This window comes from Mauremys reevesii, linkage group 8, assembly GCF_016161935.1.
Source record: "Mauremys reevesii isolate NIE-2019 linkage group 8, ASM1616193v1, whole genome shotgun sequence".
Classification (NCBI taxonomy): Eukaryota; Metazoa; Chordata; order Testudines; family Geoemydidae; genus Mauremys; species Mauremys reevesii.
Window position 1 is genome coordinate 89,998,797 of NC_052630.1, and position 17,519 is coordinate 90,016,315.

A 17,519-nucleotide genomic window follows, 5' to 3' on the forward strand; every position below is an offset into this window, starting at 1 on the left:
TCCAATCAGGAGCTAATACAGCTCGGCAGTTAATTCCTGAGTACCTTCTGTGACTGCTTCTGGGGAGGCATCCAATAGCAGCATTAAGGGACAGGCTAGAAGGGCAGCTGTGCCTAGGTCATAGATCTCTGTGCCCCGAAATCTGTGGTTGATCTCATAAAATACAGGAAGGGCCAACCCCTGCCTCTGTTCCTCATCCATTTTTATGGAATGAGAAGGAAACTCCTAACCTCTCCCCAGGTTTTTCCTGCTATGGGATAACATGACCCTTAACAAAGTGATGGGACGGTGTTGTGATCCACGGATTGTTTTCCATGACATTACCACAAAGTTACTGGTGCTCCACAAAGCGTTTTTCAAAGCTTGTAGCATGAAAGCACCAATTTTTCTAAAATCATTATAATAATTATTTATTTTATTATATTTTATTTTAGGAATTTAATTAAAGAAAAATGACCCAGAGACTCTTAGGAAAACTTTATTCTCTGGAACAATATTCACGCAAAAGACTGGCCAAACATGCAAAGGTTGAAGTAAGTATGGAGCAAATCGAAATCATATCAAAGATAGACGCACCCGTTGTCAGCTTTGAAAGAACTCTTTCTTGAGTTATGCCAGCACCTACACACTATCGTGACTTGCACCATATAATAAATATCTAAGGTAGATGGATGAGATAGGTGGGAGAGGGAGAGACTGATTTATGTCTGACTGATGATTACTCCAGGCAACAAAGGAATACTGATAAAGTGAGCAGATCATCTGGCAGTAGAGTGACCAGATGCCCTGATTTTATAGGGACAGTCCTGATTTTGGGGTCTTTTTCTTATATAGGGTCCTATTACCCCCCCATCCCCTGTCCCGATTTTTCAAACTTGCTATCTGGTCGCCCGAGCTGGCAGCTGAGAAAAGAACATTAGAAGTGCGACAGGGAGTACCAAGCATTTGGCACCTCCTGCTGGAGGCCCTGTCTTTGGTGTACTGCCCAAAGAAGTTTAGTCCTCCACAAGTGGCCTAGAGAGGCCCCCCAGGATCAGCTGCTGGCAGAACCAATGAAAATTGGTCCTCCAGCAGCTAAAAGATTCGGGAGCAGGCGGAAGCCCGTCAGAGCCCAGCAGGCATGAACTTTTGAAGCTGTGGGCTGCAGTGTTTTTGTGCATCTCAGTGAGAAGTGAGCATTTTGAAAAGAACCCCTACCCCCCGCTGGCATAACCTCAGATGCACCCCACGCTAATGGCTGCTTTTCTGACCATGTGGTCTTGGGAGGCCAATCGTGCCTCTGAGTTCACATGCATTTTATTTAAAAAAAAAAAATGATTTGGATTTGCAGAGTAATTGTTGCCAAAGAGAAATAGCCCAGACCCTCCACATGCCAGGCAAGCCCCCGCCCCCCACATCCTCCCTCACTTGCCATGGGCACCAGCCCCCCATTCTTGCCCATGGCAGCTGTGCAGGTCTCCAGTCTCCCTGTGTGAAAGGAACTGTGCGGGGCTTGGGCTACAACCAAGATGGTTGTGCCACAGGCGGCTGCGTGGTGTGGCTGTGATTGGAAACAGGCTGAGGGCTACATGGCATGTGGGTGGCTGCCTAAAAACAACCAAACAGTGTGAAAATCCTCACAGCACCCAATGGTTGGGGTCACCTCCACAATCTGGGGTGTGATGCTGCCATGAACACTTTAAGGATGAGAACACTTGGCAGGTGCTAAGTTTTGATGCATGAATAATATAACAGTAGTAGTTTGTTTGTTTTTTAAAGAGTAATGAAATCTCTATTATAAAGCAGCAGTGGGTTGGACTTGTTTTTAGAAGTTAACTTTTGCTTATTTTTCTGACCTGACCTGCCAAGTTCCAGGGGCCCAGGTCTGGGTGAACAAGTGAAAGATCATGTTATATTACAGGATTTAAAGCCCAGGTGACCATCTTGAGTTAAATATCAATTTACTGCTGTACAATTAAGGTGTGCTTGCCTTGCGAGAGGCCCCAGTGGCTCAGATGGGCCCGTGACAAAAAGCCAATGGAACATCTCTCCACAGAGCACCTGTAAATGCACCTGCCACAATGCCAGTGTATGCAGACCAACTCCCCCACCCTTTCCTCATGTACCCTGGGCCGGCACCAGCACAGCAAGCAGGTGCTTGGGGCGGCCAATGGAAAAGGGTGACACATCCGGGTCTTCAGCGGGAATTTGGCGGCGGGTCCCTCAGTCCCTCTCAGAGGGAAGGACCGGCCGCCAAATTGCCACCGAAGAATGAAGCAGCGCGGTAGAGCAGCCACCAAAGTGCCGCTGATCGTGGCTTTTTTTTTTTCCCTTTTCGCCACTTGGGGTGGCAAAAAAGCTGGAGCCAGCCCTTCATGTACCTCCTTCCCCCACCAAATTGTCTGGTTTTAGAATGCGTTCTTTAAAAAATCGTAGGTTGTCAGAATTCTAGCAAGCTAATTTCTTGGGAAAATCTTCTGTAGTAAAAGTCAGGGTAACCAGTATCACAGTAATACTTAACTAAGCTGTCTCAACTACTGCATTGCACTGCCCCCGTAAAGTAAAAAGACATTTTAAAGTGCATTTAAACTCTGAGTGATTATGTAAAATGGTAGTTTCTTATTAACAGCTCTGCTCCCGATGTGTGTCTTCCAAGGCAAAGATATTTTAATAAAATAAACAAGATTGTATTGCTTTGACTCATGTTGACTTTAAATTCAGATGCTTAATTGAAGAAAGAGATAATAGCTGGTGGTTCACAAAGTTAGTAATATTTCACATAATAGAAATCAGTATATTGCAATCCTAACCAATTAAGGCCATGTACACTTGTGTTGCAGAGCCCAGGGATTGGGAAATTGCAGTTAAAGCCATTTGTCACAACCCCACTGATATTTGAATTTAAAGAGGATTATGATATACCCAGTGCTAGAACAGTAAATATTTCCAGGCCTAAACCTGCACGGCAGTTTTCAAAAGATGAACGGCTCTTCAGACATCAGCAAATAAGGTGACCCCAAATGAGAATGTTTTGTGTTAATTTTAGTTTGACTTAGAGATGCTATAAATATCGTAAAAGTACCATTACTCTTTGACTTTTACATCAGTTCACTCTCAGTACAATTAAATCGGAGTTGCTAAAAGTATCTTGTTTGCATGATTTACCCAAATCTACAGCCATTTTAAATAACAATTATTAGTGTCAAAGGTATTATTGTTAGGAAAGGCCTTGCAATGAGGGGATTCTGTGCTGTTTCCTACAGTGAAATGATTCCTCACCATAAAACAGGAAGCTAGAAATTTTCCTATCCCAAAAGAAAAAGCTGGAAAAGTGCAGGCAGTTTGTTTGCCACCTGAGCAGGGGTGAAAGTAAGCGGTACGGGCCGGTACGGCATACTGGTAAAAAGTGGCCGCCAGTACCAGCCCGTACTCAGCCGATGTTAAAGTGCTGCCGCAGCAGCACTTTAAGCAGGGTCCTTAAAGCGCTGCCGTGGCAGTGCTTTAACGTCATTGCCCCTTTTGCCTCCCCCCCGGGCTGCTGATGGGGGGCGGGGAGGGGCAAAAGGAGCAGCTGCCCCGGGGCCGGTGATTTAAAAGGGCCCGGAACTCCAGCCCCCACTGCAGCGGCCAGAGCCCCGGGCCCTCTAAATCACCACTGGAGCCTCAGGCAGTGCAGGCCAGACAGTGCAGATGGGCTGGCTGGGGGTGCTGACCCCCAGCTCCGCTCCTTCCGCCTGAGGCCCCACCCCTTCCAGGGGCCGGAGCCAGCCCCTGTACTGGTACGTGTTAAATGATACTTTTACCCCTGCACCTGAGGATGCAATCTTCCTGTGATCTCCAAAGTGATTACATACCAGGGTTTGATGTGCTATATAAAGTGTGTGTCCATGAGCAATTGGAAGTCAAATCCTAGTGAGGAAAATAGAAAGGAGCATAAATTCTGGCAAATCAAGAGTAAAAGCATATAACAGGCCAAGAACGAATTTGAAGATCAACTAGCTAAGGACACGGACTAACAGCAAACATTTTTTAAGGGCATCAGAAGCAGGAAGATTGCCAACTGGTCAGTGGGGCTACTGGATGATCCAAGTGCTAAAGGAACACTCAAGGAATACAAGGCCATTGCAGAGAAGCTAAATGAATTATTTGTATTGGTCTTCACTACAAAGGATATGGAAGAGATTCCCCCAATTGAGCCATTCTTTTTAGATGATAAATCTGAGGAACTGACCCAGATTAAGGTGTCAGTAGAGGAGGTTTTGGAACAAAATGATAAATTTACCAGTAATAAGTCACCAGGACTGGATGATATTGTTCTGAAGGAACTCAAATATGAAATTGCAGAACTACTAACTGTGGTATGTAACCCATCACTTAAATCAACCGCTGAACCACATAACTGGACAGTAGCTAATGTAACATCTATTTTTTAAAAGGGTCCATGGGTGATCCTGGCAATTACAGGCTTTGAGAAGCCTAACTTCAGCACCAAGCAAAGTGGTTGAAACTATAGTAAAGAATAGAATTATCAGACACACAAATAAAAATGATATGTTTGGGAGGAATCAACACAGCTTTTTGTAAAGGGAAATCATGTCTCACCAATCTATTAGAATTCTTTGTAGGGGTCAACAAGCATGTAGCTAAGGGTGATCTAGTTGATATAGTGTATTTGGACTTTCAGAAAGCCTTTGACAAGGTCCCTCACCAAAGGCTCTTAAGCAAACTCAGTAGTCATGAGGTAAGAGGGAAGGCCCTCTCTTGGATCATAAATGGCTTAAAAGATACAAAAAAAAGGGTAGAAAGTCAGTTTCACATGATGGAGAGGTAGATAGTGGGGTAAATACTGGGACCTGTGCCATGATAAATATTCATAAATGATCTTGAAAAAGAGGTGAACAGTGAGGTGCAAAATGTGCAGACAATACAAAATTACTCATAGTTTAGTCCAAAGCTGACTGCAAAGAGTTACAAACTCTCACTAAACTGGGTGATTGGTTGACAAAATGGCAGATGAAATTCAATATTGATAAATGCCAAGTACTGTAATGCACATTGGAAAACATAATCTCAGCTATACATACAAAGTGATGGGGTCTAAATTAGCTGTTAACACTCAAGAAAGATCTTGGAGTCGTCATGGATAGTTCTCTGAAAACATCTGTTCAATGTGCAATGGCAGTCCAAAAAAAAGCTAACAAAGTTAGTAACGATCAGTAAAGGGATAGATAATAAAACAGAAAATATAATGCCGCTATATAAAATGCGTGGTACACCCAACTTGAATGCTCTGCATGCATTTCTTGCTGCCTCATCTCAAAAAAAAATGTGCAGAGAAGGGCAACAAAAATGATCAGGGGTATGGAATGGAATCCATACAAGGAGTGATTTAAAAGACTAGGACTGTACAGGTTAGCAAAGAGATGAATAAGAGAGGTTATAATAAACAGGGCCGGCTTTTGGCCGATTCCCCCGAATCGGGCCCCACGCCCTAAAGAAGAGCACCTAACTTAGGCGCTTTTAAAATTTTTACTCACCTGGCGGCGCTCCGGGTCTTCAGCGGCACTTTGGCGGCGGGTCCTTCAGTGCCACGGAAGACCCGGAGCGAAGACCCGGAGCACCGCCAGGTGAGTCATCCCTGCCGGGGCCCTGTCAAAATTATTCTAATCAGGCCCTGCACTTCCTAAAGCCGGTCCTGATAAGAGGTCTATAAAAACATCAGTGGTATGGAGAAAGTGAATAGAGAAGTGTTTTTTAACCCTTCACATAACAAAAGAACTGGGGATGAAATTACTAGGCAGCAGGTTTTAAAACAAACAAAGGAAGTACTTCACACAACCTGTGGAACTCATTGCCAGGGGATCTTATGAAGGCCAAAAGTATAACTGGGTTAAAAAAAGATTTAGAGAAATGAATGGAAGATAGGGCCATCAATGGCTATTAGCCAAGATGGTCTGGGATGCAACCCCATGTTTGGATGTCCTTAAATATCCGACTGCCAGAAGCTGGAACTAGACAAGTGAAGGACCACTTGACATTGCTTTGTTCTGTTCATTCCCTCTGAAGCATCTGGCACTGGCCACTGTCAGAGACAGGATTCTGGACTAGATGGACCATTGATCTGACCCAGTATAGCCATTCAGACATTCTTATGTACCTATTCCCTGCTACTTGGCAGAGAGGGATAGCGCGAAATCAGTACTTTGAACACTCTCAAGTTTGGAGGCATTGTACCTCTGAACACTACCCCTGCCACAGAAATATAATATTAAATAAAATAATCTGACCTCCATTCCAGTTTTAAGCACCATTCACAAAGGTTCATTTAATGGAAATTCTCTTCCAGATTCAAGACTTATGGGGCAGCTGCTGCAGTTTGTATAGTGCCTATTACAATAGGCAGGGCCGGCTCCAGGCCCCAGCACGCCAAGCGCATGCTTGGGGCGGCATGCCGCGGGGGGTGCTCTGCCGGTCGCCGGGAGGGCGGCAGGCGGCTCCGGTGGACCTCCCGCAGGCGTGCCTGTGGAGGGTCCGCTGGTCCCGCGGCTCCGGTGGACCTCCCGCAGGTGTGCCTGCGGATGCTCCACCGGAGCCGCAGGACCGGCAACCGCCAGAGCGCCCCCCGTGGCGTGCCGCCGTGCTTGGGGCGGCGAAGTTGCTAGAGCCGCCCCTGACAATAGGGAGCTCAAAAGCAGCAAGACTGTGTTAGACTGCCAGCCACTCCACGAAAGCAATTTCAAAAGTACTAGGGCCTATACTGGGCACCTTCTGTTCCCATTAAATTCAGTCATAGTTCAAGTGCTCAGCGTCTTTCAGGATTAACCCTCTTCATAAATACACAAAACACTAAATGATAGGCTCAACCTAACATTTTGTACCTAGAGCTACCACTAATAAGTGCTAAATTTTGTTATTACCATTATTTCTCATCACTTGGGGGGGGGGCAACCTTTATTTTGCAATATTAGCTAAAGTATTGCTGTATAATTCTGTTACCTTTTCCAACCTGTTTAACTTTTTTTAGTCAGATGTTGACTGTGCATGTCTATAAAATGTACAGCTTTGATCTTAGTCCTAGCAGGCTTAAATCTGCGACCCCAAGACTGGCGGCTAGAAAGAGTCACTCTGGCAAACCAACTGCAAGGCCATTTAGTGCTCCAGATACCTTGCAAGCTAAAGCATGTCATCAGAAAGGTACTTCTTTATGTAACACAGGGTTACTGCTATTCTGACATACACGGTCTTCAACTTGTTTAGCCATTTTGTTAAACATTGTATGCAAAGGATTGACATTCGATGTCACATTTCAAAAAGCATGACTTTAGCACTATTGCACCGTCTACACTAAACTATGTCTTCACTGCCAAAAGGTGTGTTTTTAAATCGAGAGAGTTAGTTAACTTGATGGAAAAAATGCATTTTTCCAGAAAAAGAAAAATGGTTGCAAGAAACAATTTGTTTGGATGTGTTGAGCTTACAGGCCCTTGCATCTACATGTAACATCCATCTAAGATATAAGTGATGACTGTAAATGTGGGAGAAGGTCTTTAGCTCAGATATGGCCGAACCAGTACATTGTGGAAAGGAAACCGCAAATGTTGCAGCTGCACTGGTTCAAGTAGTTCTCATAACTCAGTGGTTCTCAAACTGGGGGTCGGGACCCCTCAGGAGGTTGTGGGTTATTACATGGGGGGTTGCCAGCTGTCAGCCTCCATCCCAACCCCTGCTTTGCATCCAGCATTTATAATTGTGTTAAATATATTAAAGAGTGTTTTTAATTTATAAGGGGGGTCGCACTCAGAGGCTTGCTATTTGACAGGGGCCACCAATACAAAAGTTTGAGAACCACTGTCCTAACTCATCCAACAAATCAGTTCCCTGTGTTAGGAAAAGTCCCAAAAGCCCTTGCTCCTGGAGACAGCGCTGAGCATTATAAGATATGTCCTGCAGAATCTCAGAATGTGTTGGTACAACCACAGATGAAAGGAGTGCTGTATGTGGATGAGTCAGAACAGTTCTGTTTAAAAAATAGTGTTTTCGGGTAAACCTGCTACATCATTGCAAAGGACAAGCAAGGGAGCAAAACATTACATGCAATCACTGTCTCTTCAGCAGTTTCCTTGCTTGATGTGGCTGCTTATTTTAATGATTAATTCACCTCTAATGTAACCTGTTAATTTAAAATACTGCACTATAATAATCTCTTCACATTATGCCTAAATTCATATCTATCCTTTTTTATAGAGAATCTGCGCATGTTAAAAGATTTTATTTCATTAAAACTAAACCAAAAAGTAAAACCTGCTAGTCTTAGACCAAAAGTTCACAGAAGACCAAAGTGGAACACAGAGGTAAATTCCACTCTCATCTTAATCCCAAACTACTAACTAATACTCTCCATTGCTGTCTTAACTCTAGCCAGAGTTACACATGCTTTAAAACCGATACTAATTTCTTCTTGAGATGGTTTACATCATCTTTTGGGTATGGAAGAAGGAGGTGTCTGATTGAGGGGAAATTCCTTTTCTGGTTGTAATCTAGATATCCATGAAAATCACTCACCATAGTGAGGGTCAAATTAGAAATGCTAGTTAATTAGTTCTTTTTTTCTGCAAGAAATACAGATCACAATTTTTTTCTAGTGAAACATATAATTTTTTCAAACTACCTCAACATCCGTTGGTCCATGGCTGTGTCCCCTTTTGCAAAAATTAAAACATTTTATTTTGTATAATTTAACATAACAAACTTGAGGGTATTTAGAATAAATGCTAAAACAAGATTGCTACAAGGTGAGGCAATCTTGCAGAAAGTTCTGAACTTGATGTACATACAATATAAACATCAACTGTAAACTCAGGGAAGCGATCAGTGCTGAAAAATGCTTTGCTGGAATGGAACCTGACAAAATGAGTGAACATGTGACTATGGGGCTACTTGGCACAGGCATTCCTGGAATAGATGCTTCTCTTGCATGAACGCCACATTAATATAACACAAGCTGCATACAGTAAAGACAAATATCTTAAGGTGGACCAAACAGCCAAAAAATATGCCAATGGAGCAAACAAAAAGTGAAAAAATCAGTCTTTTTCCTACTGAGCACTAAAACAAAATATTTCTTGTAATAAACAATTAGCTTTTATTATTAATCATGTTGCCAAAGGGCCAACCAAGAATGGTGTTGTCTTGTGCTTGGTGCTTAGTAGAAAGTCCTTCATCTGAAGTGCTTAGACTCTAAATAGACAAGACAGACAGAGTGGAGGAAAGGGGCAAAACACACAAGCAGGATGTGAACAATGCGATGGCAATAATCAGGGGCGGCTCCAGGCACCAGCACTCCAAGCGCGTGCCTGGGGCAGCAAGCCACGGGGGGCGCTCTGCTGGTCGCCGCAAGGGTGGCAGGCAGGTTGCCTTCCGCAGCACGCCTGCAGAGGGTCCGCTGGTCCCTCGGCTTCGGTGGACCTCCCAGAGGCTGCCGCCGAATCCGCGGGACCGGGGACCTCCCGCAGGCAAGCCGCCGAAGGCAGCCTGCCTGCCGTGCTTGGGGTGGCAAAATACCTAGAGCCGCCCCCGGCAATAATTGTCATATTAATTTCACAGTTTTTGGGGGGGTTGGGTTTAGTTAGGAGGGGATGAGCTAAATGGAAAGAAAAGGCAAGGGAAGCGGGTGAGGGACAGGGCAGGGGAGAAGGTAAAAGGGGCAGGTGTGGAACTTTGTTTTTGTTGTTCAACATAATTATAACCCTTTGTGGCTGATTGACATAGCCAGATTTTTTTCCTTCCCCTCTGAGCTATAAGAAGTAGTGCCTGCTTTCACAATGCTGATACACCCAAGGATTTTCCTTCAGGGTAAAGGCCAGATTCCAATTTCAGATGTGTATCAGCATGTAGTTAAAGAATATGTAATATTTTGCCAATAGCTACAACACAGTGATATCTAAGCTGCCACACCTTATCCCTATACTTAAAAGAGGAAATATCAGTTATAATCCTATGGCAAATACTGACTTTTTAACAGCTATTCTTATACTACGCACACAAGCAATATTGTGGATTTTTTTTTCTTTTTCATTTAGGTAGGCAGTGTTTGCTCACATATCTGAGCCTAGCACCTGTCTCTAAATATGAAATCTACAAAATCTGTATAAGCGTTCCACATTTTGTGCATACTTACTTTATATCGGACAGTCAGATTCTGTCATGAGCTTAGTATAAATGGTTATGCAATGATCTGGTATAACAGTTCCTGTGTTCTTATTTATAATTCAAGTGACTGGACTCTTTCATTTTACCACAAATGGTACGCTTTCTAATCTTTTTTTTATTCCGTCTCTGATTTTTTGCTTTAAATGCATGATCATTTAAAGTTTCTGACATACTATTTACCATGAAGATAATTTAAAAGTTGTCATAGTAGGGTTATATTTTTAATGGTGGCTCATTACAAATATGATATGATGTTAACATGTACAAATACTTCCTCATATCCAGGTTGAAAATGTTCTGAAGTTAGATGTCCTCTGTCAGCAAGATAGCCAAGCCCATTTACCATCTACTCTTGACCATACGGACACTTCTCATTGGTGCCCTCCTAAAAGTGCCAGTAGTCAGAATGAAGAGTCATTTCTAACAGCTTTGATGGGTAAGAATCAGTGAAATCCTTATGTAGCTACAGTTGAGGAAAATACATGGAGATTTACCAGTAGCATTGCATTGCCTTAGATTCAAATTAGAAGGAAAGTTTTACTTGGAGAAATTAGCAGTGACAATTGGGTAAAAGGACACATCCTGCCTAAATGGGCTATTAAATGTGCATAATTCTAACTTGTTCAACTTACGTTTTTCTTTAATTATTTAATTTATTTTTATGACACCAGTTTAAGAAAAAAAAGTGAGTAACTGTAGGAATGTGCAATGTTCCCTAAGATGGGAAATTCTATGTGACCTGCCACACTTTTGCTACCATCTTGAATTTCTTGTTCTGAGGAAGGAATCCTTGTGGCTGAATGTATTATTGCTGCAGCACCATACTGTCAAAGATGAAGACAACATAAGACAGCCTCTCTGCAAAGCTGTAGGCCAGGATCAGGCAGTTTAGCCCACTGATGGGATTTGTTGAAGCTCTCCCATGTGCTTTATAATACCCAACGCCTATACTATTTTCCAACAGCAGCCTGTGAGAAGTAGCTTTTATCTCCCTTATTTGCACATATTCATATCACATACGAAAACTCACTGTCTTTTCAGGGGACAAGATAGCGCAATACAGTATTTATGGGGAAGCTGGCAAATTCGTTGCTCAACAGCTAGAGAGAGACAATAAAATCAGAGTCTGTGTAAATGGCCATTTGCCATTAGATGGTCTGAAAGAAAGGTAATTACTGACAGACTGTAAATATTACTGCAAATCTAAGTTGAATTACTTTCTGAATGACCTACTGTGTGGCATCCCAATAGTCAATGACTGGCCTTACTACCCAGTTAGATCTCACAAGACAAGTAAAGTCAGGCCGGGGCAGTAGTTGGAGTGGAGAACTTCAAGGAGTGCCTAGGATGAAGAAGCAGGAAGTGGTACTAGCAATTCAGTGGGTAGCTCTCTTCCCTCTGTATCAATACTGAACCAATGCCCCTGGATGGTGCTAAGGAGCCCTGTGCTGCTTAAAGTGCCATTTTTATTGTAAAGCTTAAAAGACAAGTCATGTTGGTCATTAAAGATCCCCATGGCACTTTTGCAAGGACAAAGACGTTAACCTGGAAGTTCTGGTCAAATTCTAACTCAAGTAATTGCAGTCTGCCTACTTACGTTGCCCCTGCAGTTTCACCTGGTTATGGTATTCTTCACCTCTCCTAAGCTGTTGCATAGTGTTGCTGTGCACTGTCGAGCCATTGTTATACCCCATTCAGACCAGATTGTATGTAAGTGTTGAGCTGATTTTGCTCTGTGTACCAGAGGGGTGGGCAGCCTTTGCTGATTAAAGGGGAAGGCAGAGAAGGAATTAGATTAGGTGAGTCACCTCAGCTGCCCATGTTTAAAGTGAGTTGTCTGCCATACCATTTTCAATGTATCCGAGCTGGGGGTTGTTAGCATGAGGGCTCTGCATCTCATGGCTTGAATCAGCATGGGGACAAATGGTCATGCCAGACGCTGCTGGACCTTAGAGGTAATGGCTGAGCCTGTTGCATGACCTACAATGTCCCTGAGCCATGGAAGGGGTCAATGGACCCCATTAAGCTGTGCCCCCAGGAGAACTCAGTGGCATCCCATGATAGGACAATTGTGCAACGCGGGTCGCCAATACGAGCAGGTAGAGTCGGGAAAGGACATATGTGTATAAGATAGTTCTGTGTTAACAAACAAAGGGCTAGATTTTCAAAAGAGCTCAGCACCTACATTCAGTATCACAATGGGCGCTGCTGGGCACTGAGCTCTTTTGAAACTCTGCCTGTGCGCATCCACAAAGCCTATTCCTTTCTCCTTTTTGCAGCCTGATATTTGGCAATTCTCATGATGAGCAAAACCTTCAGGAAAAGCTGTCTGCACTGGAGCTGGAGGTATAATTTCCAGCTCAGGTGGATGTAGGTGTGCAAGCTTTGATCAACGCAGTGCACTAGAAACAGCAGTGTAGCCATAGAGGTGCAGATGGGTGGACAGGCTAAGTTCCAAGGGTCTGGGACGGATTATACTCAGGGCGGTTAGCCCATCCACTGTGGCTACACTGCTGTTTTTAGCATGCCAGTTCAATCAAAACTAGTATGCGCACGTCCACCCAAGGTGGGAATTACACTTCCAGCATGAAGTGTTGTCATATCCTAAGCTGAATGCCCATACCTGCCTTTAAAACATTGTTGTCTGAACATGTTTCAGGTAACAAGCAGCTATCTGCATCATCACTTGTTTAACAATGCCTTCTTTATTTTAAGAAATGAAGCTCCCCTGAAAGAAGATGTTTTTAATCTTGAAGAAACAGAAAGGAAGAATAATTTTCGCCTGTCTAAATCTGCTTCAGAAGAAAAGAAAAACCTCATCTCCTTGACTATTGAGGATGAAATGGAAAAACCAAATGCCAAAATAATCAATGTGGGCTCTCCAAAAGCAAAATCTCCCAGGCCGATGGTGGTAATGTCCTGTTTACTGTCCCTGTTGTGTTTGGTAAAGTTTACAACGGGTCTCGTATGCTAGTGCATGCTTCTATTAAAAGAATATTCTATTCTGAAATAAGACCAGACTTCTGAACACTTGAGATTCCTACAATAATAGCTTGCTATTTCATTATCCGTATTTGGAATAGTATGCATACAGAGTAACTTTTAGCAGGGGTGGAATCCTGGCCCCAGTGAAATCAATGGGGATTTTGCCAGGATTCCGCCCTAGATCAGTGGTCCTGAACCAGGGATACATGTACCCCTGAGGATATGTAGAGGTCTTCCAGAGGGTACATCAACTCATCTAGATATTTCCCTAGTTTTACAGCAGGCTGCATAAAAAGCACTAGCAAAGTCAGTACAAACTAAAATGTCATACGACTTGTTTATATTGTTCTATATACTATATGCTGAAATGTAAGTACAAGATTTACATTCCAGTTTATTTTTTAATTATATGGTAAAAATGAGAAAGTGAGCCATTTTCAGTAATGGTGTGCTGAGACACTTGTATTTCTATGTTTGATTTTATAAGCAAGTAGTTTTTAAGTGAGGTGAAACTTGGGTTACAGAAAACAAATCATACTCCAGGAAGGGGTACAATAGTCTGGAAAGGTTGAGAGCCACTGCCCTACATCATACGTCTAACACCTTAGCTTCTGGCCAGTGTCCTAGGCTCTCAGTTGAAGGCTGTCTGGAGAGAAGGGAGTGAGTGCAATTTTTAGCCCCTGAAAAAGGGGGTAAATTAGGACTCTTGGAAGGAGCCAACCTGATTCCATTTCCTCTGTTCCCATTTCCAGCACACTTGACATGATCTACTGCCAGTTCCTGCTCAGATTGCAAACCAGCAGGATTTTTGGGATCTGGTGACATGGAGGAACTGGCTTAGAGCTAGCAACAGAGTGAGAAAGTGGTGCAGGCTGCAGATGGTTGGGAGGTGTGGGCAGCAGCACATTCTGGCACCCAACAATGGGTGAGAGGCTTTTTTGATAAAGGAAAGGGAGTAGGGCACCCGCTTAGCATGCAGATGGGAAAGGAGATGAGGAATTGGTGATGAATACTGATGTGGTACTAGTCCTTCCATAAAGAGGAGTAAGGACAAATACACACATTCATAATGCTTAAAGGCTTAAGATTTCATGATTAATTTTAAGACCTAGTAAAATGCAATTTGTGCTCTATGTTGGCAATTGAACACTGTGGTCTGACCAGACTTCTCTAGGGTTGACGTTTGGGCTAACTTGTATCAAGCATGTCCTGAATGAACTCTAGCCCTGGAGCCTGAATTCACTTGCTGTGTTATTTTCTGTTTCTGGAGTTATTGGCTATTTTTTTTCAGACCCATGTAAAGATTTCAACGTATTTCCTTTCACTGGGACCTCTGTGTATCTCTTTTTTGTTTTTTTCTACAGTTTTCTGTATGGTACGTGGATACTCACGCTCTACCTTGGCTAGAAACAAGTGTCAAAAATGTACAATGAATACAGTTTATTAATATGGCACTGCAATGCATCATGTGGATATCAGCACCGTGTGACTGTTCGTGTGATAGCTAGGTGTATTATCTGATCTGATCCTATATATTTCTGCATCTTCAATACATTCTTGGACTTCTTTATGCAAATATCTCAGAAACTATATCAGTAAGAAAGGAGAAAACTAAAGTTCCATTCTTTTTTCTACAGAAAGTGAGTGAAACATACCCCATCATTTATGCTGAAGAAGGATATATGCAAAACTTTATTCTGAAGAAGTGGTTGCATTTACGTGGAGATAAAGTGCCTGATGACTCAGAAAAGGAAAATGGTGACATACAAACAAGTCCAAATTCAGTTTTACAAAACAACTGTGATTATGCCCTTGCCATAGTTGGAAAGGAAGAAAACAGTATGTTTAACGTAGCTGTGAAGGAGAATAAAAAGCTAAAAAGAACATTATCCGGGAAACGGAAAATCAATATTCATATTTTATCTCCAGATGGAAAAAGTAGGAGCTTAAAAGATTCACAGAAGGAAAAAACTTTTGTGCAGAAAATAGTTGGTAGCTTTCATGATGTTAAAGTACCAATCAGTAAGCTTACATCAAAAGACAGGAATGTTTCAACAAGGGCTGAATGTGACCCTGATGGCCTTGTTATACTTGGAGTGAACCCAAAAGCTGCAGCACACCAATCTGCTAAAGCGAATGCAGCAACCGTCGCTAAATCTCACGGTTCTTACAGCAAGCCACTATCCACAGTCTCCCAGCTTCATAAAAAAGGCAGGTTGGCTCATTCGTCACAGCTAGATTATATATCCATAACAAAACCTATTAAAATACCTGACTTTCCAAATGTCAATTCACAGTCATTTCACAAAATCTCAATGAAACGTGATCATTTGGAAAACAAAAGGAATATTCTATCTGGGGTTTGTTTTAAGGAAAAACCTCCACCTAGTCAGAACAATGAAGAAATCACTGAAGTATCCAAACCTGCCAGGTGTTCTCAACCAACTTCTCGCAAGGAAGAAACATCAGCTGAGATAAAGCTAAATAATAAGGAATATTACATAGATAGTAGGAAAGGCCAAGAATGGGATAATACTATGGAATTCTGGAGCACTCACAGATCTTCAGCATCACTGAAAAATTCATATGCAGTGCCAGACAACAGCCCTGAGCCTCAGCAAAAAGCAATGCTATCTGAATGCCCAGCATCATTACCTGTTAACTTCAATCATCCAATTATTAGCATACCAACCGCACAATGTGATGCCTCAGAATTCAAGATAAAAAAAGTCGAGGCTGAATTTACAGATGGCACTGAAACTCTAAAGGACACCAGGCGCTACAATTAACTGATGGTATGTCTAACAATGGGCTACCAAAGAGATATGGGATCGGTCAATTTCTGAAATGAGCAATCTAGATGTTATGGTAATTTTTTTCTCAGAACAGCTATTATTCTGTACATGAACGTATGTAAACCATTACAATGAATTATGATATAGCAATTATAAGGGGACGTGTGTCTATTAAAAATTAATTGATAGGCCTTTATTCAATGGTTTTATTAGGCAAACATAAAAAGCATTAAACTCCTATTTCAAGCACAGAAGTTATTTCTTTTAAATCCTGAATGACTTTGTGTGTGAACATTTTAATGCATTAAGATATTTATCTTTACTTATAAATACATTTAGTAGAATTAGGCTTTTAATAGTTAGCAATATTGGATTAGGCTGGAGTTCTCCATAAAATACATTGCGGACAATATGTATAGACTAATGACTACTTTGATTCACTTATTCTCAGCTAATATTAAATCACAGGCACGTTAAAAAAAAAAGAAGAAGAAAAGACTTTCAATGGGATAGATTGTCTCCATATGGGAAGTGTTTGGAACTGAAATGAATGCAGGAGATTTTCATCATGCTACTTAGAGGATATCTCACCAGACAAAGCTAAATTTACACACTATACTCAGATCTGATAGTTTGAACTTCTGAATAGACATGCAGTGTCACTCCTATAACTCTTTCAGTAAGCAACATGTAAGAACCCCGCACTTCCAATCATTAGGTGCCTAAATGGTGATGCAAGTCCATGGGCCCTTGGCTTTATCTCCTTACATTGCTAGAGTACATGCAACATAGCTGAGCACCTAATTTGTTTTCTGAACTGAGCTAATGTGTTTATACATGTAAACCCTGTATTTGTAATGCTTTGCCTATAAATGAAATTAGTGAGGAACAGATTTGATGTTGGGGTCATTTTGTCTTTTTTTTTTTTTTTTAATTTCCTTAAGTTCACACAGCTCCACCCACATGCATGTTGCCGAGCTGTGCAACCTTTCCTGTAAAGTGTCAAAGTAGCAAAGTTCATGTTCCCTTTGGCCTTGCTGCATCAAAGAGACAGCCAACTATTTAGGCTCCAAAATATATCTTTATATGCCCAACATCCCTGTTGCCTTTGTATGTATTTTTGAAAAATATGGATTTATTTTTGTAAATGTGGCCAGATCACCATGAATGCCCAAACAGAGACACCCCTCCACTCATGCTGGTAGCTGAAGGCTCTTTTAGATTTAAAATTGTTCAATATATTCTAAAGCCAAAACCATGCAAATCCTTCCTCTTGCCCTGTACGATTCTTCCATCCACTAGCATGTTATATTTCACCCCCAGCTCTCGCTGCAACCCCAGCACCTTTGCAGGCTTCTGGTGGCTGGTGAGAGGAAGGCAGCTGGAAAACTGGAGTTAACAATCTGGTGAGTATCTCTGGGCAGTTCTGTCTTAGGCCTGGTCTACACTAGGAGTTTAGGTCGAATTTAGCAGCATTCAATCAAATTAACCCTGCACCCGTCCACACAACAAAGCCATTTTTGTCAACATAAAGGGCTCTTAAAATCTATT

General features: G+C 42.2%; 1 protein-coding gene across 6 annotated transcripts in view; it reads left to right on the forward strand.

Moving 5' to 3' along the window:
• The window catches only part of C8H1orf141 (chromosome 8 C1orf141 homolog), a 126,850-nt gene extending 110,001 nt beyond the window's left edge, over positions 1-16,849 (forward strand). For 5 of the 6 annotated variants that reach the window (XM_039485037.1, XM_039485041.1, XM_039485036.1 and 2 more), the window contains exons 3-10: positions 435-533; positions 2,820-2,989; positions 7,052-7,173; positions 8,224-8,330; positions 10,474-10,624; positions 11,230-11,356; positions 12,904-13,099; positions 14,811-15,974. In XM_039485037.1, coding sequence (XP_039340971.1) covers positions 453-533; positions 2,820-2,989; positions 7,052-7,173; positions 8,224-8,330; positions 10,474-10,624; positions 11,230-11,356; positions 12,904-13,099; positions 14,811-15,962 — 2,106 coding nt within the window. In that variant the 5' untranslated portion in view covers positions 435-452 and the 3' untranslated portion in view covers positions 15,963-15,974. Of the gene's footprint in view, positions 1-434; positions 534-2,819; positions 2,990-7,051; positions 7,174-8,223; positions 8,331-10,473; positions 10,625-11,229; positions 11,357-12,903; positions 13,100-14,810; positions 15,975-16,436 lie in introns of those variants that run through there. The other variant, XM_039485042.1, reaches the window with a different exon arrangement.
• Positions 16,850-17,519: the final 670 nt, after the last annotated feature.